The 27334-nt window shown below is 44.2% G+C and overlaps 1 protein-coding gene across 1 annotated transcript in view; it reads left to right on the forward strand.

The window, feature by feature from the left end:
- Positions 1–27334, forward strand: part of LOC143927382 (retinal guanylyl cyclase 2-like) — a 195511-nt gene that overhangs the window by 36333 nt on the left and 131844 nt on the right. Inside the window, exon 2 of the mRNA XM_077451426.1 lies at positions 25702–26503. Coding sequence (XP_077307552.1) covers positions 25759–26503 — 745 coding nt within the window. The 5' untranslated portion in view covers positions 25702–25758. The remainder of the gene's footprint in view (positions 1–25701; positions 26504–27334) is intronic.

A 27334-nucleotide genomic window follows, 5' to 3' on the forward strand; every position in this document is an offset into this window, starting at 1 on the left:
AAAACTCCCAGGACGTTAAAAGATTCAAGCTGTTACTGCTCGCCTCCACCTAGGGTTGCCACCTTTTCTTCAAGTCAAACCCGAACTCTTTAGCGGCGCACAGCAATCTTTTTTTTTTATAGTATAAACTATACATATATTTTGCTACTAAATAACATTTCTAATCATATGAAGTTAATAACAAGAGTTCCCCTTTACATCAGAGTCCACAGAGTTCCCCCTTTTACATCTGAACTTGCAGAGTTCCCTTTCACTGTAAGGGGGGACTCTCCAAACTCTGATGTAAGGGAGAACTCTGGGGACTCTAACATAAGGGATGCTCTGGGAACCCTCATCTAAGGGGGGACACTGAGAACTCTGATGTACAGAGAGGACTCTGATGTAAGGGGAAAGACTGTGGCCTCTGGTGTAAAGGGGAACTCTGATATAAGGGGTGCTCTAAGAACCCTGATTTGCCTTAGTGTACTTACTCAGAGGCAAGAGAGTGAAGGGGGGAGACTTCAGTCACAGATGGATGGATGGTGAGATAGATGGTGAGCTCACTCACCTCTTGACAGTCAGCACCTCTCATCCAGTTGGATCTGAGGCTGCTGGACTTCAAATTTATGTCCCAAATTTCCCTTTTCTGAGGCACAGTGCCAGGGATTGGAGTGTGGGCAGACAAAGAGGGGTAGGGGGTAGGGCTGGGGGGGGGGGGGGGAGAGGTGCAGATCGAGCCCTCTCTCCTCTCCCGTATGTATGTGTTTGGGGGGGGGGGCGGTTGTTAGTGTTGGCTTTGGGGAGTGTGAAAGAGAGTAACAGACACTCTCAGCTTAGACAACTGCTGCCAGCAACCCTGCTGGGAAGCCATAAACCAGTCTAAATAATTTGTCTGGGTTGCAGGCAGTCTGAAACCCGGACACATGATTCCAAACCTCCACCATCATTCAAATTCTAGGCTCAGAGCTACTGCATCAGGGAAGAGAAAGTGCTTGAGAGGGGGGTTTGAATCAGAGAAAGATTTCCCTCCAGTGATGGTGGAGGTGAGCAGTAACAGGTGGGAGTCTCTTAGCAACAGCCCAGCAACAAGGCAGCACATGGGAGTTTTTCAGTCAGGCTTCATGATGTACATAAATGGCCTACACCTATAGCAAGGGCATTATTCAACTTTAATAAAAGCTGCACAGTTCGTTTTTATCTGCATCCCTCATCTGCTTAGGTAGTTTTTTGGTAAAGGTGAACTAACCCTTTAAATAGCATAGACAACCATGTGCTCTTTGTCTGTGCTGCACTCGTATCAGTTACATCAGGGGTCTTCAAACTTTTTAAACAGGGGGCCAGTTCACGGTCCCTCAGACTGTTGAGGGTCCGGACCATAGTTTGAAAAAAATATGAACGGATCCCAATGCACACTGCACATATCTTATTTGTAGTGCAAAATAAAATACAATATTTAAAATAATGAACAATTTTAATCAACATAAACTTATAAGAATTTTCACAGAATCCCCTTATAACTGACCCCTCCTCCCCATCACATACTCCTCTCCATCACAGACTCTCCCCCCATCACATAGCCCCCATCACAGATCCCCCATCACAGACCCCCCCATCACAGATCCCCCATCATAGACACCCATCACAAATCCCCCCATCTTAGATCCCCACTCCCCCATCACAGATCCCCCATCACAGATTCCCCCCATCACAGATTCCCCCCATCACAGATTCCCCCCATCACAGATTCCCCCCATCACAGATTCCTCTCCATCACAGATCCCCCCAATCACAGACTACCCCATCACAGACCCCTCATCATAGACTGCCCCCAATCATAAAGCCACCATCATAGATCCCCCATCACAAAGCCCCCCAATCACAGATCCCCCATCACAAAGCACCCCATCATAGATCCCCCTATCACAAAGCCCCCCCATTACAGACTCCTCACAATCACAGACTCTACCCCCATCACAAAGCCCTTCATCACAGATCCCCCATCACAAAGCCCCCATCATAGACCCCCCCCATCACAAATCCCCACCCGCCATCACAGATTTCCCATCACAGACTCCTCTCTATCACAGATCCCCCCATCACAGATTCCTCTCCATCACAGACACCCCCAATCACAGATCCCCCCAATCACAGACTCCCCCCATCACAGATCCCTCCATCACAAAGCCCCCCATCACAGACCCCCCATCACAGACCCCCCCATCACAGACCCCCCCATCATAGGCTCCCCCCCAGAATAAAAATCCCCCAATCACAAAGCCCCCCAATCACAGATCCCCATCACAGACTCCCCCATCATAGATCCCTCATCACAAAGCTTCCCGTCATAGATCCCCCATCACAGATCCCCCCAATCACAGACCCCCCATCATAGATCCCTCATCACTGAGCTCCCCATCACAGATCCCCCTATCACAAAGCCCCCCCCCCCCACAAAGCCTTCCCCATCACAGATCCCCCATCATAGACTCCCCCCATCACAAAGCCCCCATCACAGTTCCTTCCTATCACAAAGCCCCCCATCATAGATGCCTCATTACAGAGCCCCCCATCACAGAGCTATCTCCATCACAGACACCCCCCATCACAAAGCCCCCATCACATTGCCCTCCCCAATCACAAAGCCCCCCCATCATAGATCCCCATCAAAGCCCCCCCAATCACCAACTCCCCCAACTAGCGCTACAAGTGAACAAAGGGTTTTAGATTTACAGGAAGTCAGACAAGATCTCAACTAACTGATTTTGATTCCCCTCTTAGACAGTAGTCACTAAGACCTGTGTTCAGGTATCAAAAATCATCTTTTGTGGGGTGGGGGGGGGGGGGGGGGGTGTACCCAAATGGCAGTTTTGAAAATGTGGTCACCTTAGTTCTCATTGGAAGATCTCCCCTCACTTCTTGTTCTGGTGACAACTGTAATGCCGTGTACATATGACTGGACTTTCCGGCAGAAAAGGTCAGACGGAATCATTTTGTCGGATATTACGATCGTGTGTGGGCTTCATCTGACTTTTTTCTTCAAAAATTCAGACGGACCTAGAAATAGAACACGTTTGAAATCTGTCCAACTGAATCAAATTTCTATCGGGAAAACCATTTGTCTGAATGCTGGTAAATATGAAGCAAGGGCAGCTATTGGCTACTGGCTATTGAACGTCCTTTTCTAGTCCCGTTGTACATCATCACGTTCAAAACGAACAGACTTTGGTGTGATCGTGTGTGGGAAGTCCATTTGGTCGGAACTCCATCGGGAAGACCGTCGGGAAGACTGTCTGACCTTTTCTGACGGAAAGTCTGGTCGTGGGTACACCACATTAAACTGTTGGCTGTGATTATGCAAAATATAAAGTTTCATTATTATGCATTACTGCTCCCCATCTGCCTGAACAAGGACATGCGCTCAGGGCTCTACACATGCTGCGGCAAAAATGGAACGGCATTGGACTTTCAGCCGGCGGTACCACCAAATCAGTCTACGTGCATTGCGGCGTGGTGTGGAATTTTGAGGTTTGTAATAGGTGGTGAGGAGGCGACATATTGCCTCCTTACTGACTGTTAAATAGCTTCTAAAAGGCAATTCCCTGTGGCACGCTTATCAGAGGAGTGGCTATGTTAATCCCACCCATGAACGCGCACTAAGTCACTAAGAAAAGAACTGAAAACCAAACACATGGGCTCATACACACTATTACAGATGCAAAAATCTATGCAAAGCCCACCATACACATACAGATTATTCATACCTCCCAACATTTATGGGAATGGGAATGAGGGACACCTACCAGAAAATGTATGTAGGCATAAGACACGACCCCATGTCACACCCCCTTAAAGGAGAATTAACCAAAAAAAGTTCATTAAATCCACAAGGACTTTTTTTTACCACTACTATTCCTTTATATTGGCTTTTAAATGTTACAAATGCAGCAATTTAGAAATTGGATGAAAGGATTAGAACTGGGAAACACTTTTTTAAAGATAAAAATGGCATTTTATATACATCTATATAGATTAGACCAGAATGAAGGACAAATGAGGAGGAAAGAGGGACAGAGGGACATTACTCCAAATCAGGGACAGTTGGAAGCTATGGATTATTGTTCCTGCATGTTGAACAGAAAAAAAAAAAAAACTTAAAGTAGAACTAAAAAAAAAACTTAAAAGTAGAACTATAAAAAAAGAGGAAATGGGGTTGGGACTTTATATGAGGCAATAACTACAATTTACCTCCATCCCCGATAATTTGGACTAAGAGGAGAGATTTGGGACTGTATATGAGGCACACTGCTACATAACAAAATTAGAGCCAATCAATTTAAACATTATTTAATTAGTACACATGACATACATAACATTGTAACATAGTGTATATAAATTAAGAGCACAATCAATAATAGGTCACACATAGAACTTGTATGTAAAATTGGCAACTATTACATATTAAACTCAAGACAATAAATATAATAATGAACCTATGTATACCAGATTGTGATAGTATCATATGGATATATAAACAATGATGAATTGGTTCATAATAGTATTGTGATGGTAATCAGGTAAGATGATAAAACATGGGAAACTGTGACGACGCATCATAGGAAATCTCTACGCGTTTCGTGGTTATTATACCACTCGTCAGGAGCAGATGCAAGGCTTTGGGAATGTCTAGAAAAAAATACCAAAACTAGTATAGTAAGAAACACAATATAGAAATCATCTTAGCTGATTACCATCACAATACTATTATGAACCAATTCATCATTGTTTATATATCCATATGATACTATCACAATCTGGTATACATACTCTAGGTCCATTATTATATTTATTGTCTTGAGTTTAATATGTAATAGTTGCCGATTTTACATACAAGTTCTATGTGTGACCTATTACTGATTATGCTATCTTAATTTATATACACTATGTTACAATGTTATGTATGCCATGTGTACTAATTAAATAATGTTTATATTGATTGGCTCTAATTTTGTTATGTAGCAGTGTGCCTCATATAAAGTCCCAAATCTTTCCTCTTATTCCAAAGTAGAACTATAGGCAACACTTTTTTTTATCTTTGGATAGAGTAAGGGAGGGTTATATCCCTCTATCTGAGTTCCATTGGGGAGATTTCCCTTCACTTCCTGTCCCATAGCCAAAACAGGAAGTTAGAGGAAATCCTCAAAGTACAAAATAAAACATTTTAATAACAAAAAACAAATGCTCTGCATTGGAAAGGAATCACCTGCCTCCACTGAAAGTAAAAGCTGGTTGGTCATACACATAGATTTCTCTCAGTCAGCCCCCCCCCCCCCCCCCACACTGGGCGAACAAGAGAAATTGATCAATTCCTCCATCCATGCTAAACATCATAGATCAGGGTTTTTCTACCTTTTTTAGGAGTTTGAATATAAACCCCTGAAATAATGTTCTCAGAACATTTTTGTGATCAATGATCTTTTAATATACCATCAATTATTTTTTAGAAATTGTATAAAATGATGAAGGAAACCTATTTGATGTGATACGTGTACTTGCTTTTTTCTGCACAAATGCTAAATTCTGGATGAAACTTCAGATCACGGTTTACAGCGTTACAGCAGGGTGGCGGCACAGGCGGTCAGTTGAGCAGAGTATTAGGGGGGCACAGGGCAGAGCACAGGGGGTCAGCTGAGCAGAGTATAGGGGGGCACAGGGCAGAGCACAGGTGGTCAGAACGGCAGAGCATTGGAGGCCCACAGGGCAGAGCACAGGGGGGTCAGCAGGGCAGAGCACAGGTGGTCAGAACGGCAGAGCATTGGAGGCCCACAGGGCAGAGCACAGGAGGTCCGCAGGGCAGAACATCGGAGGCCAGCAGGGCAGAGCAAAGAAGCCCGCAGGGCAGCGCATCGGAGGCCATTAGGGCAGAGAATCGGAGACCCACAGGGCAGAGCATCAGAGGCCAGCAGGGCAGAGCATCGGAGGCCAGCAGGGCAGAGCACAGGAGGTCAGAATGGCAGAGCATAGAAGAACATCACGGCACAATACATGGGGGGCAGCATGGTACATTAAGTTGGGGGATGCAAGGAATATTACAATGGGGGCAGCAGGGCACATTACATGCAGGCAAGTATGACATGTTTGTTATTTTTTTTTTTTTAAATGAGACTTTGCAATCACTTTAAGTGCCTGTATGATGGGAACTGTGCGAAGTTTCCACTGGCAAAGCAACCAATAAGAATCCCTCATTCATGTTTTAAATGCAGGGACCGTGATTCTAGTTGTTAAGCACACACAGACTGTCCTTCTTTCACAAGGCCTCTGTCTGTCATTGAGTACGGTATAAGTGACAGTGAGGCAGAGATTTGTTCTTCGTATGTAACTGCTGAGACTCTCCAGTAAATCCTGTGTGCTTACTGCTGACAAAGCGAAGAGTATAAGATGCTTATGTTCCATTGAGTTAATTGAGATGTAATGTGTTCTACATCATCTCCTATATTCCTGTATGTAGAAACTATTAGGAAAATGTCTCCAGATGATCCAAAACTAAGACTGGTCATCTCCTCTGGATTAGGAAAGTGGAATGAGTGCTTTTTGCTAAGTAGATCAAATCTACAGTATATATCTATCTATCTTGTATATCTATATCTACCTATCTTAAGGATGTTTCCCATAATATACAATATATCTATATATCTATATATATCTATATCTATATATATATATATATATCTATATATATATATATATATATATATATATATATATCTATATATATCTATATATATGTATATATCTATCTATATCTATATCTATATATATATATAAAAAAAAAAATATATATATAGTATCTATATGTAGCGGCGGGCTCCTGAAGAGCACGCACTATGTTTTTCAAAGTTAAAGCTTTACCCAAACTACAGTTTGGTTTGGGCCTATTTGACAAAATTTGGCTTCGGTGTCAGTCTGACTGGACTGTGAGATGTTCAGCCTGGCCACAGGCGGCACTGTCTCTGGTGGCAGGCGTGGAACTATGGTCTGGTTAGGCACTTGAATTATTCCCTCTCGGAGTCAGGTCAGTGGGAGTGGCCCTCCTGCTGTGCCCTCTGGGAGAGGGTATTTAAGACATGGACGTCACGTGGTTCTGGGTTCCAGTCCAGTATGCTGTGCTGAGTGTATGGTCCTCCTGACCAGCCCCCAGGAAGGCTATGGCCTGGGGTGCAGTTCCACCCGACTTTGATGCCTCGGGGCTGGCTAGTTCAAGGCAAGGGAACTGAGGAAGGATTCCGAGGTGAATGGGTGCTGTCTTTGGTCCGGGAGAGACCTAGTGTACTTCGAGCATTCCAGGGAAGGACTCTTTAAAAGAATACCACGCGTGAGGTTGGTTTTCTTAACAAGAGCCTGGAAGGGCTGAAGTAACCGAGAGAATCCGGTCTTGGGGATATCGCCAAGTCGGCTGAAAGATCCAGGTATCCTGCAAGTGTTCTACCGCTTAGTTTCCCTACATGTTCTGCAACAACATCGGTGATAAAGACTTTGTTCCTGAGTAAACACCTTGTTGGCTGCTAGGCCTTATGAGAGAGGGACTGTCCAACCTAGGTGTTCATCCAGCTGTGAATGGATGCAGTCTGGATGCAGTCAAAGTAAGCAAGTTCCTTAACGTTTATAGACTTTGACATTGAGAGTACCTAAACTTTCCTTTCCAACCCTCTGATCCCAAGTTAAAAGACTGTTCAATGGTTGATGTTTGCAAATAAAATCCATTCAACTGGATCTATTGTCATTCTCAAGTTACTGGGCCATCTACCACGGGACATCCCCTAGACGTGTCACAAGGAGAATGAAAGGTAACGGTAAGCCCAAAAATAACCAGCAGCTCCTTCGGGGGTTAGTGCTACATATATATAATATCTATATATACTATATTGTAAAGTATTGGGATGCCTGCCTTTACACACATGAACTTTAATAGCATTCCTGTCTTAGTCCGTAGGGTTCCATATTGAGTTGGTCCACACTTTTGCAGCTATAACATCTTCAACATGTCTGGGAAGGCCGTCCACAAGGTTTAGGAGTGTGTCTATGGGAATGTTTGACCATTCTTCCAGAAGCGCATTTGTGAGGTTAGGCACTGATGTGTACAAGAAGGCCTGGCTCCCAGTCTCGGCTCTAATTCATCCCAAAGGTGTTTTATCGGGTTGAGGTCCGGACTCTGCAGGCCAGTCAAGTTCCTCCACCTCAAACTTGATCATCCATGTCTTTATGGACCCTGGCTTTGTGACCTGGTCCAAATCATTTGGTAAAGGGGGGATTATGGTGTGAGGCTGTTATGCCAACATAATTCACCAAATCACCTATTGGCTTGTGAAATATATTGGGACTCAAATGGTGACATCCCTCTCCATACTTCCTGGCCTTGTTTCTGCCTTTTTTGTGTTTTTGGATGGTTCTGCCCACTTTGAGATGCTCCCACTCTCCTTTTATATTCTCCATAATATAAAAAGAAATCTAAGAATCCACCACCATTATAATGGCTTCTAGCATTTTCATTGTCTTGCTCAATAACATGGTTGCCTTAAGATGACTAATTTACTTTTGCATAGGCTGCCAACACACCCAAAAATGCACATGACCATTTTTTCCAACATAGCTCACCAAATCACCTTCTGACTTTTGATATATATTGGGACTCAGACGAGGAGTTCTCCTTCCATGCGTCCTGGCCTTGTGCCTGTTTCCTGAGTTTTTGGATGTTGTTGCCCACCTTAAAGGTGTTCCAACTCCTCTTGTTATTTTTCCATAATACAAAAAAGAAATCTAAAAGTCTAAAGGGGAAGTAGACCCAAACCACCATCATAATGGATGCTGCAGACCTGGGAATTCTAGCATGCTTGTTGTTTTGCCCTGTAAACTGGTTGCCTTAAGGTAACCCCATTCACTTTGAAAGGGTTGCCAACACACCCAAAAACACACACAACCAACGTATCTCTCCAAAACACAGGAAATCTATTTTGTGATGTACTGTTGTGCAGATGCATTGGCCACTACTGTACAGTGCATTTGGGTGCAGATGATTGGACACATACCGTACTTTGACATACGTTGCAGGACCTCGCGTTTTACCGTACTTTACTATAGCATCATAATTCAAATGCACCTTTGGCATGCCCAGTACCTAAATACAAAGGCCAGTACTAAATAAAGACAAGGAAAACGGTACTGTATAACATGTACTATATTTTGCTCATTAATCCCAATGATGAATTGCTTGTCTTCGATGTTAGCATACTTTTAATCTAAAATGTGCTGACTCAGTATTTCCAACCCTTGAAACAAATTAAATTATAATCTTGACATCTCTGATATTCTGTTCTTGTGTTCATGTTGATTTAATCGGGATTTTTCAGCGAGTTCAATGGACTGAGACCAAAGCAGGTGGATTAACCATTTAATCTCACACACTGGGCAGTGGTGGCATTGCAATTATATATTGTTTTATTTAGTAATTATAAAGATAATGTGTATAAAGACATTATGGAAATATTTCCTATTTTTGAAGAGATTACTTTTATATATATATATATATATATATATATATATATATATATATATATATATATATATATATATATATATATGGTGGCTGCAGGGAATGTGAGATTATACAGGGAGGAGGTCGACATTAAACATGACCTGGTGCTTTGCCCTGCATGGGCAAAATACAACTTCAAGCAAACCTAAGATAACAACACTGCTCCTCTATAGAAATAGTAAAGTGTGTGAGCCTTGTCACCTAGTAAGCATGTTACCAGCAGGATCACCAGATGAATATAAAGGAAAATAGACAAAAAAATTGAAAACTAATGCAGACATCATACTTAAATTTTTCTGGATTCAGATACTCATTAAAGCAGACCTTCACTCAAAAGTGAAAGTGCTGCTATTATTATTATTCAGGATTTATATAGCGCCAACAGTATGCACAGCTAGGGTGACCACATTTCCAAACTGCCATTCAGGGACACCCCTCAGCACGCAACGGTCCATGACATCACAAGGGGGCGGTGCCACCATGTGACATCCACGGGTGACCCCGCCCCTTACCTATTTAAGCATTTTGTTTCATGTATGTTAGCCCAACATTGTAAGAACAATTACACTCTGTGACTCTAATTGTTCTTACAATGTTGGGCTAACATACTTGAAACAAATGCTTTTTATATCCAAGGCACTAAAGTTGTATAAAAAAAAACAGTACTTTATACTCCAAAGGGAATACAAATAACCCGAGGGATCTGGAGTAAAAACTGGACATACACTGACCTACCTGATCCCTACACTGACCTACCGGATATCACATCCTCAGCTCTGTGGGGCTCATGCTGGGACCTGTAGTCCTTCATTAGGAGAATGAGGTCAGTGGCAGTGGTGAGGGTGGGAAGAGAGAGGGAGTTGGTGAGGGGGGGTGGGTGAGGGTGAGAGAGATGGGTTGAGGGGGGGAGAGGGGTGGGGGGGAGAGCAGGGAGGGGGTATGAGAGAGTAGGGATGGGAGAGAGAGAGGGGGTGGGTGAAAGTGACCCCCTATCCCCTGCCTGCAATCTCTCCTGTGCCCCCCTGTCCCAGCCCCTGTCTGTGGGTAGGTGTGTGTGTGGGTTGCACCTACCTCGTGCCCATCCTCGTCCTCTGGGCCCTTGGTCAGCCTGTCTTCCTTCTTGTTGATGACAGTGACAGCTAGGAGAGGAGGCTGGAGAAAGTGTGCAGGCCCTGGGAGTTTTCTGGGGATGCTGCACCCACTGCTGCTCAGGTCAGGGTGTCCGGCGGTGAGGTCTTCTCCCACTCCCTCCTGCGCTGTTGGTTCTAGCCAGCCCCGTGCTGCTTACCGGAGCTGCTGATCACTGTTTCAAAATGCTGCTGCTGCTGTCGGCTCCGCTTCCCCTGCCCTGCACCCCGCTAGACCAGCGGGACTTTCACTCTCCAGACTCATAGCATGACAAGGGGGTGGCGGCAGGGTTAGTTTCAAAGGGCAGCTGCTTTGGGCCCCAGGAGCACTAGCACGGAGGAGGAGGAAGTGAGAGTACAGACCCCCCCTATTAGTACTGACCTCCCCACAAACCACTCCCTCCATTAGTACAGACCCCCCACAAACCACCCCCCATTAGTACAGACCCCCCCACAAACCACCCCCACATTAGTACAGACCCCCCCACAAACCACCCCCCTCCATTAGTAAAGACCCCCCTCAGGACAAACCACCCCCCCTCCATTAGTAGAGACCCCCCCAGACAAACCACCCCCTCCATTAGTACAGACCCCCCTTTAGGACAAACCACCCCCCTCCATTAGTACAGAACACCCAGGACAAACCATCCCCCTCCATTAGTACAGAACACCCAGGACAAACCACCCCCCTCCATTAGTACAGACTCCCCCACAAACACCCCCCATTAGTACAGACCCCCCCATAAACCATCCCCATCCATTAGTATCGACCCCTCCAGAAACCACCCCTCCATTAGTACAGACCCCCCTTCAGGACAAACCACCCCCCTCCATTAGTACAGACTCCCCCACAAACACCCCCCATTAGTACAGACCCCCCCCATAAACCACCCCCATCCATTAGTATCGACCCCTCCAGAAACCACCCCCCATTAGTACAGACTCCCCCAGAAACCAGACCCCCCATTAGTACAGACTCCCCCACAAACCACCCCCTCCATTAGTACAGACTCCCCCACAAACCACCCCCTCCATTAGTACAGTCTCCCCCACAAACCACCCCCTCCATTAGTACAGACTCCCCCACAAACCACCCCCTCCATTAGTACAGACCCCCCACAAACCACCCCTCATTAGTACAGACCCCCCACAAACCACCCCTCATTAGTACAGACCCCCCCACAAACCGCCCCCCTCCATTAGTACAGACCCCCCCACAAACCACCCTTCATTAGTACAGACCCCCCCCACAAACCACCCCTCATTAGTACAGACCCCCCTCAGCACAAACCCCACCCGGGCGGCAGCTGGAGAGGAGGTGGATCTCCTCTGAGGAGAGGAGGATGGAAGGGGGATGGACTTGAGCAGGAAATACAGCGATGGTTGTGACCAGCGGAGAGACCGGCCTCTGGACACCGTCACGACAAGGAAAGGAGGAGGAGGGAGGGGAGCACTCTGGCGCTTGACTGCCCCCACCTTTGTGGCGCCCGGATGAACTGCACCCGCCTAGGATCGGCCCTGGTTCCCAGTGTCAGTTTCATTCCGGGACACTGTATTGTCCCGGAATGAAGGTGCCCGGGACCGGGGACAAAAATTTAAATTATGGGATAATCCCGGGCAATCCGGGACATGTGGGCACCCTGTGCACATCGCTTTACAACCTGAGGGCAGACAGTACAATTACAATACAATTCAATACAGGAGGGATCAGAGGGCCCTGCTTATTAGAGTTTACTATCTAGAAGGGAGGGTTAAGTGGAACAAAAGGTAATAGCTGTGGGGGGGTGATCAGATGGAGAAAATTAAAATACATTTTAGGTGTGAGTAGGATAGGCTTCTCTGAAGAGGAGGGTTTTCAGGGGTCGTCTAAAAGCTATAAGCCCTTGTACACATGGTCGGATATTCCGATGGACAATGTCCGATAGGACCGTGTTGTCGGATAATCCCACCGTGTGTGGGCTCCATCAGACTGTTTCTGTTGGAGTATCCGACGGACCAAGTTTTCCAGCTGGGCTATAAAATTTTCCGACAACATGATCCGATCGGACTTTGTCCGATTGTCTGTAGAGAATTCCGATCGGACAAAGTGCCACGCATGCTTAGATCAAATTCCTAGATCAAAGCTATTGGCTACTAGCCTGAACGTAGTCCCATCGTAACGAAATTACGTCATCACGTTCTGAACGATCGTATTTTCCGACAACTTTGTCTGACCGCGTGTATGCAACAGTTTCGGACAAAATCTGTCGGACAAAATCCAACGGATTTGGTTGTCAGAATGTCCAACCGTGTGTACGGGGGCTTAGAGTAGGAGATAATCGGACAGGTTGGGGTAAGGAGTTCCATAGGATTGGAGAGGCTATGGAAAAGTCCTGAAGGTGAGCATGGGAGGAGGTGATGAAGGAGCTAGAGAGCAGGAGGTCTTGAGAAGAACGAAGAGAAGGATTTGGTTGGTATTTTGAGACTTGGTCAGGGATGTAGCTGGGGCAGAGTTGTAGGTGGCTTTGTAAGTAGTTGTTAGTATTTTGAATATAATTTGTTGGGTGAGTGGAAACCAGTGGAGGGATTGGCAGAGAGAAGTAGCAGACACAGAGCGGTTGGTTCAAGGGAGGATAAACTATGTAGAGGTAAGCCAATGAGGAGGGAGTTGGAGTAGTCAAGGCTATTCTTCCTCCCCACCCCCTGCAACTTAACTTTAGGCTTTTTTTGACAGGTACCCTATCCCACTTCCTCGGTTCTCATCTAGGCAAGAATCATGTGGGCTTGGGCGAGTCCCCTGCCCATACCCCCCACCCACAGCCTCCTGTGACATGTCACATGTTCCGGTAACCTGCAGTCCTACAGATCTTGTGCATCTTCTGCAGAACCAGCTGTAGGAAGGCAGAGGTTGACTCCAGGCACTGGTATTTGATTTTGAAAAAAATTATCAGCTACCTTGCTCCTCTTTGTGGGATTTTTTTTTTTTTTGTAATATGTAAAGGATGTTTTTTTCCATAATCTCTCTAACTCTAAGATAGGTTTTCTACTTTAACCTGTAGATTTTACCAAGCTGAAGAATAAAGCTTATACGCACCCTCATGGTAACTGAACAGTGATTGGACTTCCAAATCAAGTAGAGCAGGGTATCTTGTGCTTTTTCTTCTCAGGGTTGAGATCATTAATTAGCTGTGGACTTTTGACATACCAGACATGCCCTAAAAACTTTTGCCATGTGTGGTATACACTGCTCCTCCTTCTCTGTTTCTGGCTGTATTCATTGGAAAATCCCTGCTGCTATTTTGACAGCCTGGACTTGTTTTTGTATCACAAAAGCAGCTCCTGCGTACATTGACACACGTGCAGAGCAACACTGCCAGAAAGAATTACAATATGGCATTTATTTTGCAACATTGTAAATACTCTGGTGCATCCATTGCAGATCAAAGGGGTGACCTTTGAACTGCATATGATGGCAGTTAAAGCAAATAATAAATAAACTGTGTGTTCTATTTAATCCCTAAGGGCTCATTTACACTTGCTTCAGCTTCAGCATACATTAATGGCTAGTTTATGCTTCAAAACAAGGCTTCTGACATGCTTTGTTAAAGATCTCTGAACTCTTTTTTTCAGCCAGCACATTTGAGGTGTATGGGGACAGGGGCGGACTGACCATTTGGCCACTCGGGCACTGCCCGAGGACCCCGGGCCACTAGGGGGCCCCATCAGGGTTGCCAGCCTCAGTAATACCAGTGACAGTATGTAAAAATCTGTGTTTTTTTACATCTATCTCTGAAATGTCCCTTACCGACATCATTTTGGTCTAAAAATCCTGAGATTAAAGCTGCCCCACCTCTCCAGTACCTTCTCAGCCAATAGAAACATGTCTGTGTATACTGTGTGTACATGTATGTGTATACTGTGTGATTGTATACTGTGTGTGTATACTGTGTGTGTGTGTGTGTATACGGTGTGGCCCCATAATCTCCTATTGCCCGGGGGCCCCATGAGTTGTCAGCCCGCCCCTGGATGGGGAAATTCTCTCTGGTGTGTCTTTGTATTCTGACAACAGGACTCCCCAGCTGTGAGAATACACTGATCAGTGCTGTAGCCCACTGGCTGCATGCACTGATCACATGCAGGTTAGACCAGCTCCTGTTGAACAAAGAGGGCTACATACAGATTGAATTAGGCAGGTTTCTGCTGAGCTGTCAGTTAGTCAGCTTTAGTTAACCCTAATCAGCCCTAATTTACATGTTTCTTCACTTTCACCCTAGCTATTAATTTGCTGCTAATTTTAGTTTTATTCATTTATGGGTTTTTTTACTATTAAAATTAAAATGTTTATTATTTTTTATAAATTTTGTTCCTTAATTATTTATATATAAAAAATACAGTTTTGTAATATTATATGTAATACTCCTGTCATCATAAAGGGGAAGCATTATAGAAAAAAATCTTTTATTTGAAGTAATATTAGTTACTACTGCTAATAATAATAATACAGTACTTAAAAATAACACTGATCGAGTAATAAAAAAAATACATCTTTTGGAAGCTAATATTTCCAAGAGAAAGCCTTGTTTTTTAAGAATTATTTATGAGCTATTTTGTCTATCTTAAAGCGGAACTTTACCTATAACAACTTATTAAAACGTAATATACTTTAGGAAAGTACATACATTCCACATGAATACTTCTGCTACCAAAATGAGTGAAATTGCCGTAAATTTCCTCCAGCATTGCTCCTGTTCCTTTTTGTTGGAGGTGGCCATTTTGTTGAAGCCCAGAGCCCCTTGAACAGCAGTAAATCATAAAGCGGAACAAAACCCATCGACTTAACACTTTAAAAAAACAGTTACATTCCTATCAACCGTCAACCTGGCTGGTGTGATAACTGATCACCATGGCAGTTTCAGATCAAACAGAAGCAGCTTCCTTGGCTGTAAGGCTCAGTTCACACTTGTGCGATGCGGGAACCCTGCAAATTCACTGCGGGTTCCCGCATAGCACTCGACTCGCACAGCAGTTCACACTGTCATATGCAAACTGCCGGGACTGTCAATGTGTTGTTAATGATACCCCCATTTCAGCTCGCACATGGCACTGTGAACTGACAGTTCGGACATGAATCGGATTGCATGGGAGTTCACAGATCTGATCGCACCGGTGTGAACCGGACCTAAAGTGGCATTAACCACTTACAAGTTAAAATAATTTTTTTTGCTAGAAAATTGCTTAGAACCCCCAAACATTAGATATATTTTTTTCAGAGCTACTAGAGAATAAAATGGCGGTCATTGCAATACATTATGTCACACCATATTTGCGCAGCAGTCTTATAAACCTATTTTTTTGGAGAAATAATACACTTTTTTGATTTAAAAAATAAGAAAACAGTTAAGTTAGCCCAAATTTTTTTTATATTGTGAAAAATGTTATGCCGAGTAAACTGATACCCCACATGTCACGCTTCAAAATTGCACCCGCTCATGGAATGGCGACAAATTTTGACACTTAAAAATCTCCATAGACGAAGCCTAAAAATTTATACAGGTTACCAGTTTTGAGTTATAGGGGAGGTCTAGTGCTAGAATTATTGCTCTCGCTCTAATGATTGCGGTGATACCTCACATGTGGGGTTTGATCACCGTGTACATATGTGGGCACGACTTACGTACATGTTCGATTCTGCGCGCGAGCACAGACACTTTAAAAAAAATTCTTATTTATTTTACTTTTATTTTTACACTGTCCCTTTAAACATTTTTTTTGGATCACTTGTAAACATCCCTCGAAATAAAAAAAAAGCATGACAGGGCCTCTTTAATGTGAGATCTGGAGTCAAAAAGACCTCAGATCTCACATTTACACTTAAATGCAATAACAAAATTAATTAAAACATTTTTTTTTCCAATAAAAAAAAAGTCCCCTTTAAGACCATTGGGTGGAAATGATGTTTAAAGCGGAGGTCCACCCTAAAATGGACCTCCGCTCATCGGAATCCCCCCCCCCTCCGGCGCCACAATCGGCACCTTTCAGGGGGGAGGGGGGTGCAGTTACCTGGATAATCCAGGTAACTGCACCCACTTCCGGGCTAGCTCTCTGCGGAAAGGGGCGTACGTTACGCCCCTTTCCGCAAGCGCCCGCCCCCTTCAGCAAGTGCCCCGCTGCCTGCTGGGAAACACACAGCTCCCAGAGGCAACGGGGACCGTCCGGATTGCGCCGCGCGGCTCGCGCATGCGCAGTAGGGAACCGGGAAATGAAGCCGAAAGGCTCCATTTCCTGATTCCCATACCCAAGATGGCGGCGGCACGAGCGAGCGATCGGCTTCGGGTGCCGACATCGCGGGCGCGCTGGACAGGTAAGTGTCACTATTTAAAAGTCAGCAGCTGCAGTATTTGTAGCTGCTGGCTTTTAAAAAAAAAAAAAAAAAACGCGGAGTCCCGGTGGACTCCCGCTTTAACGTCGCTTCTGTCATTCAATGGCATTGAGTCGAGTGGGGGCCATCATTCTCTCACTCGACTTTCAGCCTCTGAGGGGAGAGGATCGGATCAGGACTGTGACTGTGACGTGGCGGGAAGGGGGTGGGCACCTCTCTCACCACCGATAAAAGTGATCATGCAGTGATTCCACCAGAGAGAGTACTTTTATCTGAAAGTAGACTGTCTTATTTGCTGTATTAACACTGGATAGTTAGTACAGTATCTATATCCGAAGAATTGAATTGACTTCTCTTATGCCGCGTACACACGACCGGACTTTCCGGCAGACTAGGTCCGACGGTCTTCCCGGCAGACTTTCGGCGGAGTTTCTGAACAAACAGACTTGGCCACACACAATCACACCAAAGTCCAATGGATTCGACCGTGATGAAGTACGACCGGACTAGAATAAGGAAGTTCACAGCCAGTAGCCAATAGGTGCCCTAGCATCGGTTTTCGTCTGTCAGACTAGCATATAGACTAACTGATTTTTCGACCGGACTCAAGTCCGTCGGAAAAATTTGAAACATGTTCTAAATCTAAAGTCTGTCTGATTTTTCGACAGCAAAGGTCAGATAAAGCCCACACACGATCGAATTGTCAAACGGATTAGTTCCGTCGGACCTTTGCTGACAAAAAGTCCGCCCGTGTGTACACGGCATTTAGATGAATTTTGTCGGCCTCTATCTTTTTCAGATTTGGGGGATTCTTGAGGGGAGCTGGATGTTGTGCGTCTACGAGGGCTAGTTGAAGATCTTTCAATAAGATGTAGTTCTTTAAAGTGTTTTGTAGTTCATCTGAGGATCTACAGGAATGTTTGACACCTTGATAGATAAAGCCGATAGAAAATGGGAATCCCCATTGATAAGGGATCTGGCGTTGCTGTAGATTATGAAGAAGGGTTTCAGTGCACGTCGTTTAGCCACAGTAATAGGGGAAAGGTCAGCAAAAAGCTGACAAGGATGATATTGAAAGATGAGGGAATCTTTTCCTCTAGCTGCAGCCATGAGTTGTTCTTTGGTGTGATAGAAGTGGAATTTCGCAATATTATCACGAGGGGGACCTTCTGGTTTGAGTGTTGTTAAAGCTCTGTGAATCCTATCCATCTCCAAGTGATCGACGGAGATTGACAGTAGTAGTTCTTGGAAAAGTGCGGTCATAGTAGAATGAAGGCCAACAATAGTCTCAGGTATTCCCCGTATATGAAGATTTGATCCACGTGCTCTATTCTCAAAGTCTGTTTGCAGAATAAGGTTTTCTTCTTAAGAGTCTCTAATTCATTATCATGGGACAGTACATTCGTTTCCATGTCATCCACTCTGATTTCTAGGTCAGAAGTGCGCTGGCCTAACTCACAGATTTCTTTTGTGATGCCATTTTTAGCACTGCTTCACCAACGTTTTAGCAGTGCTATTCAGCAGATAGCGGGCCAGTTTTAACCCCCCGCTAGCGGCCGAAACGGGGTTAAATCCACCCGCAACATGCCACCGCAGCGGCGTTTTGCCAGCGGTATATCAGCACTGCCCCATTGATTTCAATGGGGAGGAGCGGTGGAGGAGCGGTGAGTTCACTGTTCCTTCACCACTCCAAAGAAGCTGCTGGCAGGACTTTTTCTGATGTCCTGCCAGCGCATCGCTCCAGTGTGAAAGCCCTCGGGCTTTCACACTGGAGTGAATGGAGCAGCTGTTTTAGGGCGGTTTGAAGGCACTATTTTTAACGCTATAGCACTTGCAACTGCCCTCAGTGTGAAAGGGGTCTTATATAGTCTGAGGTCTGTTTTAAGGCTTTCTGTAACATTTTTTCTATTTGTCTCAATATTTGGATGTAGGGAATCTGTTTGTTTTTCTTGTGAGGCGGCACTGTATTCACAGTCTATTCTGACTCCGATTGTTGTGAAGCGACTATCCCTTGTGAGACTTCTATGCCTGGCCTGTATAAGATATAATCACTGAGGACAATCCTCATCAGATTGCTTGAACTCACCAAATACTGATTCCATTCACAAGATGCTTTTATTCTGAACATCGGGTTAAAGCAGATGACAGGATACAAACAGATGAATAGGTTGTCGTATTTATGTGGTCAAAAGATGATATTGTCTGTAGCTTACAATGCAGAATACATGTGCTCTGTTACATGTGGCTTGTTAGCTGCATCCATGACACAGGAAGTACAAACTCAGAAAGGGTGGAGCATTGGGCCCCATGTACACGGGACACTGTTAAACATGCGTTCAGAGGCAGTTGGACACTTTTTTCAACTGCCCCTGAACTCATTCAATATTATCCTATATGTGCATGTACACAGTCTCTTTTTTTGGCGTTTTTAGGCAGTTGCATTTAACCTCGTTTTTCCAGAAGTAAAAAAAAAGGGTTCAGACGCAAACGTTTTCCACATTTCAGAGGCCAAACACGGCTAAACGGTACCACGTTTAACAGCATTTTTTGTTTATAAGCGTTTTTAAAGGTGCCCTATTTTTTTACATTAAAAAGCTCAAAAATGATGGTAAATGATAAAAACCATTAAAAAATACTTTAAATAATTGCTTGTAATGATTCATAGACCATTTATATGCCCTAATGAGCCCTTGATCCAATCCAATACACCACTAGCATTGCTGTTATCCGAAATATAATTGGAATTTGACCCATATGTTGTTAGATTTGAACAAGCAACTTGTGGCAGGTGATGTGGCAAGTGGACAATCCACAACTTGTGGCAGGTGACGTGACAAGTGACATGCTAAATACAAGTATACTGCTGCTCTCACAGCTGCTGCTACTTGGTCTGGTCTCACAAAATGGTTGAGATAGTTAAATAATACAGTTTTTTGAGCTTGGGGAGGGTCTTATTTGAGGTTATCTTATAAACGCTTCTAGACGCAAACACGGTAAAACGCTGCTAAAGGCGGCATGCAAACGCCTCAAAACAGGCATTTCTAAACGCTGGTTTCAGCTTTTAAAAACATGCGTTCAGCAGAGTTTGCACCGGCGTCTCGTATGCATGGGGCCTTACATACAAAGGAAGTTTGTCATAACATGAGGGGTAATAAACTTGAGAAAACAAGTGCATTACCATGAAAGGTCACTAGATGGCAGCATGTGAACTAAATATAAAATGGTTACAAAAGCAGTTTATACAAATTCTATGCCCCCTTGGGGCAGCACACAGTCAAAGTCATTATAGGCATCCTGAGGTAACTGCAGTTGCTTAGCAGCACGAAATGTGCATGTGTCTGAGGGAGGATGTTGGGCCATTTTACAGGGGCCTCTTGACTATGTATCCTTGGCACTCTTTAGTTTATTTCTACCTCGGGCGGCACCAAAGACCATTTTATTTACCCCAGGGTCACTGAGGAGGCTTATGGTAAGATTATTTTCAGTTTACCATGCCTTGCGGGTGTCTTTATCAACCGAGGAGTCCCGACAGATGTGGAGCTTCAGCTGGACATGTCTGTCACCGGCGACTCCGCCTCCTCCCCTCCGAACAGGTCCATTTTTTAAGTGTAACTCCAGCCAAAAAAAATAAGTTTTACGTTTTTTGGATAGCATAGGGAAGGGTTAACACACCTGTATCGTTTGTTTTTCTGTCTGTGCCCATCTTCAGAAGATGTCACCTCACTTTCTGTTCCTGTGACAATTGGATTTTGAAAAAGTTGGGTTGTCGTGGGAAACAAGGATTGGGGATAAAGCATCAGCGGAGACACCTTTTTACAAATGATAACTCTTAGCCCTTGTACACACAGTCAGATATTCCGATGGAAAATGTCCGATAGCACCGTGTAATCGGATAATCCGACCGTGTGTGGGCTCCATCCGACTGTTTCCGTCGGAGTATCCGACGGACCAAGTTTTCCAGCTGGGCTATAAAATTTTCCGACAACATGATCCGATCGGACTTTGTCCGATCATGTGTAGAGAATTCCGATCAGACAAAGTGCTACGTGTGCTCAGATCAAATTCCTAGACCAAAGCTATTGGCTACTACCCTGAACGTAGTCCCGCCCTAACAAAATAACGTCATCACGTTAAGTACGATCTGACTGTGTGTATGCAACAGTGTCGGACAAAATCCGTCGGACAAAAACCAACGGATTTGGTTGTCAGAATGTCCGACCGTGTGTACAAGGGCTTACAGGAGTGAATTTGCCTTCCTAGGGGGAGATTTCCTCTCACTTCCTGTTTCTCCCTCTGTTCATAAGTACTCGGATGTTCATAACTCAGCGACTGCCTGTGTGGGCACTGTGGTTGTAGTGAGGGGAATTAATGTTGGGCAAACGCTTCGACCCGAGCATGAGTTCGGGCCGAACATTAGCTGTTTGGCCCGTTCGTCCAACACTCAAATTTGCAGGGTGATTGGCGGGTGTTTTGATTTTTTTTTCACAGTGCGGTTGTTATGGAGATGGGCCGGGATGCCGACCACAGCGTCCTTAACAACCAATGAGTCATCAGCTGTCAATGGGTTTCCCCGCTGAAATAATAAAAAAAAGACTTGCTGGTTAACCACTTCAATACCGGGCATTTGCACCCCCTTCCTGCCCAGGTAGATTTTCAGTTTTCAGCGCTATCGCATTTTGAATGACAATTGCGCGGTCATGCAACACTGTCCCCAAATGACATTTTTTCCCCACAAATAGAGCTTTATTTTGATGGTATTTGATCACCTCTGTGGTTTTTATTTCTTGCGCTATAAACAAAAGCATAGTGACAAGTTTGAAAAAAACACAATTGGGGGTTATTTACAAAAGGCAAATCTACATTGCACTGCAAATGCACTTGGAAGTGCAGTCGCTCTAAATCTAAGGGGTAGATCTGAAATGAGTGGAAGCTCCGCTGATTTTATCATCCAATCATGTGCAAGCTAAAATGCTGTTTGTTATTTTTCTTGCATGCCCCCCTCGGATCTACAGCGACTTTACTTCCAAGTGCACTTTCAGTGCAAAGTGGATTTTCCTTTAGTAAATAACCTCCACTATTTTTAAATTTTTGCTATAATAAATATCCCAATATAAAAAAAAAAAATAAATAAAAAAAAAAAAAATGTTCTCAGTTTAGGCCGATATGTATTCTTCTACATATTTTTGGTAAAAAAATTGCAATAAGCGTATATTGATTGTTTGCGCAAAAGTTAAAGCGTCTACAAAATAGGGGATAGATTTATGGCATTTTTATTTATTTAATTTTTTTGCTAGTAATGGTGGCGATCTGCGATTTTTATCGTGACTGCGACATTGCAGCGGACACATTGGACACTTTTGACACTATTTTGGGACCATTCACATTTATACAGGGATCAGTGCTAAAAAAATGCATTGATTACTGTATAAATGTCACTGGCAGGGAAGGGGTTAACACTAGGGGGCGATCAAGGGGTTAAATGTGTTACCTAGGGAGGGATTCTAACTGTAGGGGGAGGGGACTCATAAGGGGAGGAGACCGATCTGTGTTCCTCTGTACTAGGAACACACGATCGATCTCCTCTCACCTGACAGGATGTGGATCTGTGTGTTTACACACACACAAAGATCCATGTCCCTGCTCTGTTACCGGCAATCGCTGATGCCTGGCGGACATCGAGGCCACGGGGCACACGCACCAACTCCCGAGTGACGTGGCAGGCGCACTCCCCTAGACGGCTGGGAAGCCCAGGACGTCATATGATGCCCGCCCAGGATGGGAGATCCCTCCTGCGGACATCATTTGACAATAGCTGGGATGTCAAGTGGTTAAATAAAAAATAAAAAATAAAGCGTCATAGGCCCACCCCCCAGTCCATACCTTCGGGTCTGGTATGGATTTTAAGGGACCAAAATAAATTAAAATAAAGTCTTGGGTTCCCCCAAAAATCCATACCAGGCCCTTATCCTGGCATGCAGCCTGTCGGGGGGGGGGGGGGGATGAGCGAGCGCCCCCCTTAACTATACCAGGCCACATGCCCTCAGCATTGGGGGTGGGTGTTTCAGCGCCTAGAGGCGATTCAGTTCGCATTGTGCGCTATATAAGTATTTCATTCATTCATTCATTCAGGGGGTGCTCTGCCCCTCCCCCACCCCAAAGCACCTAGCCCCCATGTTGATGGGGACAAGGGTCTCTTCCCCACAACCCTGGGCTGTGGTTGTGGGGGTGTGCAGGAAGGGGGCTTATCGGAATATGGAAGCTCTCTTTAACCCTTACCCATTCACCATAAAAAGTGTAAAAAAGTAATACAAACACAGAGACAATTTTTGACAATTGCTTTATTTAAAAATTAAAAACAGTAAATCCATCGTCAATCACCCCAGGTGACAGCAATTGCAATCACGAGTCTATTTAAATGTGATTTGACTTGTTTTTTTTTTTCTTTAGAAATGTAATTTTTCCTGCAGCATGTTCTATGCATGCTACAAATGCGCCACCTTACATGCAGACTAAGGGGACCCCCAGAGACTATATTTTAAGGGATTTTTTTTTTATTATTATTATTGTTGCACTTTAAGCAGCATTAAAATCACTGCCCCTGAAAAAACAATTGTTTTATAAAAAAAAAATTTGCATTGAAACATGTCCCCCAGGGGCAGTACCCGGACCCTCATTCCCCTTTTATGACCAATTACTTGCATATAAGCCTTCAAAATGGTCACTTTTGATTTTTCTGTTTGGTTCCCATAGACTTCAATGGGGTTCGCCATTCAGGTTAGAACTTTCAAGGTGGATGGGGAAATCCTCCCCACTCTGTCATTGTATTCTGATCGTGTGGAGACTTCCCTACACAAAAGCAAATTTTCCAGCAGGGCTGTTGTACAGAAAGCGATCGATAGATTCCCTTTAAGGATGGGCAGGACACCCCCTGTTCGGTACGCAGCAGAACTCCCAAACAGGGGGTGTCTCCCCCATCCTTAAAGAGAATCTATCGATCGCTCTCTGCCCAACAGCCCTGCTGAAAAATTAGCTTTTGTGTAGGGAAGCCTCCACGCGATCAGAATACAATGACGGAGTGGGGAGGATTTCCCCATCCACCTTGAATGCGTGGATGGGGGAATCAGGTCAGTTTTTTTTTTTAAATCCGCTGGTTGACTCATCGATGGCCAGCTTAAGTTGAAAAACAACAAGAACTAAAGCAGTCACCACATATAAGAATTTAATTGGTGAGCTGCAATTTATTCATATTAAATTTTTGAGTTTAACCACATGCCGACCTGCTCTTGTATTTATACGTCGCAGAATGGGGCGGATGGCCAAAGTAACGTACCCGTACGTTACTTTGAATTTCCCGGCGTGCCGCGCGCGCACCTGGCGCGAGCTCCGTAACCGTGCCCGCGGGACCTATGTCCGTGGGGATACCCACGATGGTGTCACTGAGCTGAAGAACGGGGAGATGCATATGTAAACACAGCAATTTCCCATTCTGCCTAATGACAGAAGTCTGCTCCCTGTCATCGGGAATATCGATCAGTGTCGTGTCACTGCTAGCCCATCCCCCAGACAGTTAGAAACACGCCCCAGGACACACTTAACCCCTCCCCGCCCCCTAGTGGTTAACCCCCTTCACTGCCAGTGACATTTTTACAGTAATCAATGTAATTTTAAAGCATTGATCGCTGTATTAATGCCAATGGTCCCAAAAATGTGTCAAAATTGTCCGATGTGTCCGCCATAATGTCACAGTCATGATAAAAATTGCTGATTGCCTCCATTGCTAGTATAAAAAAATGTTTTTTTAATAAAAATGCCATAAATCTATCCCCTGTTTTGTAGACGCTATAACTTTTGCGCAATCCAATCAATAAACGCTTATTGCGATTTTTTTTATCAAAAATATGTTGAAGAATACTACGTATCAGCCTAAACTGACTATTATTTGGGGATATTTATTATAGCAAAAAGTCAAAAATAATGCGTATTTTTTCAAAATCTGCGCTCTTTTTTTGTTTATAGCGCAAAAAATAAAAACTGCAGGGTTGATCAAATACCACCAAAAGAAAGCTCTATTTGTGGGAAAATAAGGACGTAAATTTTGTTTGGGTATAACATTGCGCGACCGCGCAATTGTCAGTTAAATTGACGCAGTGCAGAAACGCAAAAAGTGCACTGGTCAGGAAGGGGGTGAATCCTTCCAGGGCTGAAGTGGTTTATACCACTTTAAGTTATGACAAAGTTACCACTGAATCAATAGTCCCATAGCAGATATGTAAAAATTGCTCTTATCTATAAGAAATATACAGGTGCGATCGCTGAACTAGTTAAACATTTCAGTATTCGTTTGATCATTTTTCACCTAAAAGCTATACATCAGATTGCTTTGGTAACTGACTTGTATTGCTTTGGAAAGTATCATTTAGGGGAAAGTACAGAATACCATGAAAGTATTTGAAGAAACGATCCTTAGAACATAAATTATCACAGTTAGTTTGCTTAACAGCATGAAGAGTACAACGTGGTACCATGGTTTTTGCCCTACTTTATTGTGTGAAAACATTACGTGAGCTTGGTTCCACTTTACAAAGAAGATATTTTATTCTATTTATCTCATGTTTTGTGTATTATTTATGTTGTTCTTTTATCTTTTACAGGTAATACTGTAGATTCATGGCCTGTGAAGGACTTTAGCGTGGCCGTAACAAGCTACAATGTTTTATCGTTGTCCACATCTTGGAGACTTCTTGTGGAAGAAATCAAGACTCCAAGGTTCCCATCATCTACCCATCCAGAGACCTTTAAGAACGTTCCCGTTTCATGTGCTCCTCTGTTTTATTCTAATAGGATTACTCATGAAACCTTTGGGCGTGCAGAGTGTGAACTTTACAGTGGGTGTGGTTGGTCCATGGAAGTGCGACACCCATTTCTCTAAGGCCTTGCCAGAATTGGCTGCTCGATTGGCGGTGACCAAAATCAACAATGACTCATCGCTACAGTTGGCTCACACGCTGGATTACAAAGTTCTGGAGGAAAACTGTGAAACCTCCAAAGCGTTAATGGAATTTGCAAACTTTGACAAATTTTCTTCTGCGTTTATAGGTCCGCAGAACCCTGGATACTGTGATGCTGCATCGCTTTTAGGAAAAAACTGGGACAAAGCCATTTTTTCCTGGGCTTGCATTAACCATGAGCTGGATATGAGAGATAGCTTTCCAACATTTGCCAGGACTATGCCAACTCCAAACAAAGTTTTGTTTCTTTTTATGAAGTATTTTAGATGGGCGCATGTTGCTGTGGTGTCTTCCAATGAAGACATCTGGGTGGACACTGGAAGGAAGGTAGCTAGTGCCCTAAGAAATCAAGGACTACCCATTGGTATTGTCACAAATATGGGCAATGGAGAGCGAGGTCTTATAGATACATTGACAACTATAAAAGACATGCATGATATCAGAGGTAAGAAAACGATGCACTATATACTGATATACAGTAAAACCTTGGTTTGAGAGCCTTTTGCAAGACATGCAACATTTTTGAATACATTTTGACTTGATAAACAAGCGATGTCTTGGTATAAAAGAGAAGAGAGGTGCCTCTAAGGCTCGGTTCACACAGGGGCAACACGACTTTCAACATGACTTTTGGAGGCAACTTGGACGCGACTTACAACACCGTGGCCAATCAGAGAATGAGCTCTCAGGGGGGGACTCCATTTGTGAGCTGATAATTCTCTGAGAGTCGCCTCCGTATAGACGGAGATCCACTTGGAGGCGACCTCCATTGAAATCAATGGGTACCAGTCGCCTACAAGTCGGATTGAAGTAGTACAGGAACCTTTTCTGAAGTCGGAGCGACTTCAGTAGTGTGCATTAAGACGGCTCTCATTCACTTACATTGATTTCTACATGTTGTGCGACCTGAGGCGACTTGGGGCGACTTGAAGTCGATCTGAGTCGCCCCTGTGTGAACCGGCTCTAAGTGTAGCAACATGGTTACATTTCTTAAAGGTACAACATTTAGGCAGGCATCAGGTGAAAAGCTGTCCACATAGACCATCCTCCTCACCACCATCAACGTCATCCCTTCCACGCTGCACTCTATGAGCGGTTGAAGCCACGCTTTCAGATCACTCTACTGCAGGGTATTCTTCCCGGTCAAGATTGCAGACTGACATTGGTGGCGCAGGGGATGGTCTATGTGTACAGCTTTACCCCGGATGCCTGCATACTTAGATGTGCCTCTTTTAATCATCAACCATGTGATTTGCTAAATATGAGTTGCTAAATG

This window comes from Lithobates pipiens, unplaced genomic scaffold (genome assembly GCF_037356315.1).
Source record: "Lithobates pipiens isolate NorthernLeopardFrog02 unplaced genomic scaffold, aLitPip1_a1.2 Scaffold_23, whole genome shotgun sequence".
Taxonomy (NCBI): Eukaryota; Metazoa; Chordata; class Amphibia; order Anura; family Ranidae; genus Lithobates; species Lithobates pipiens.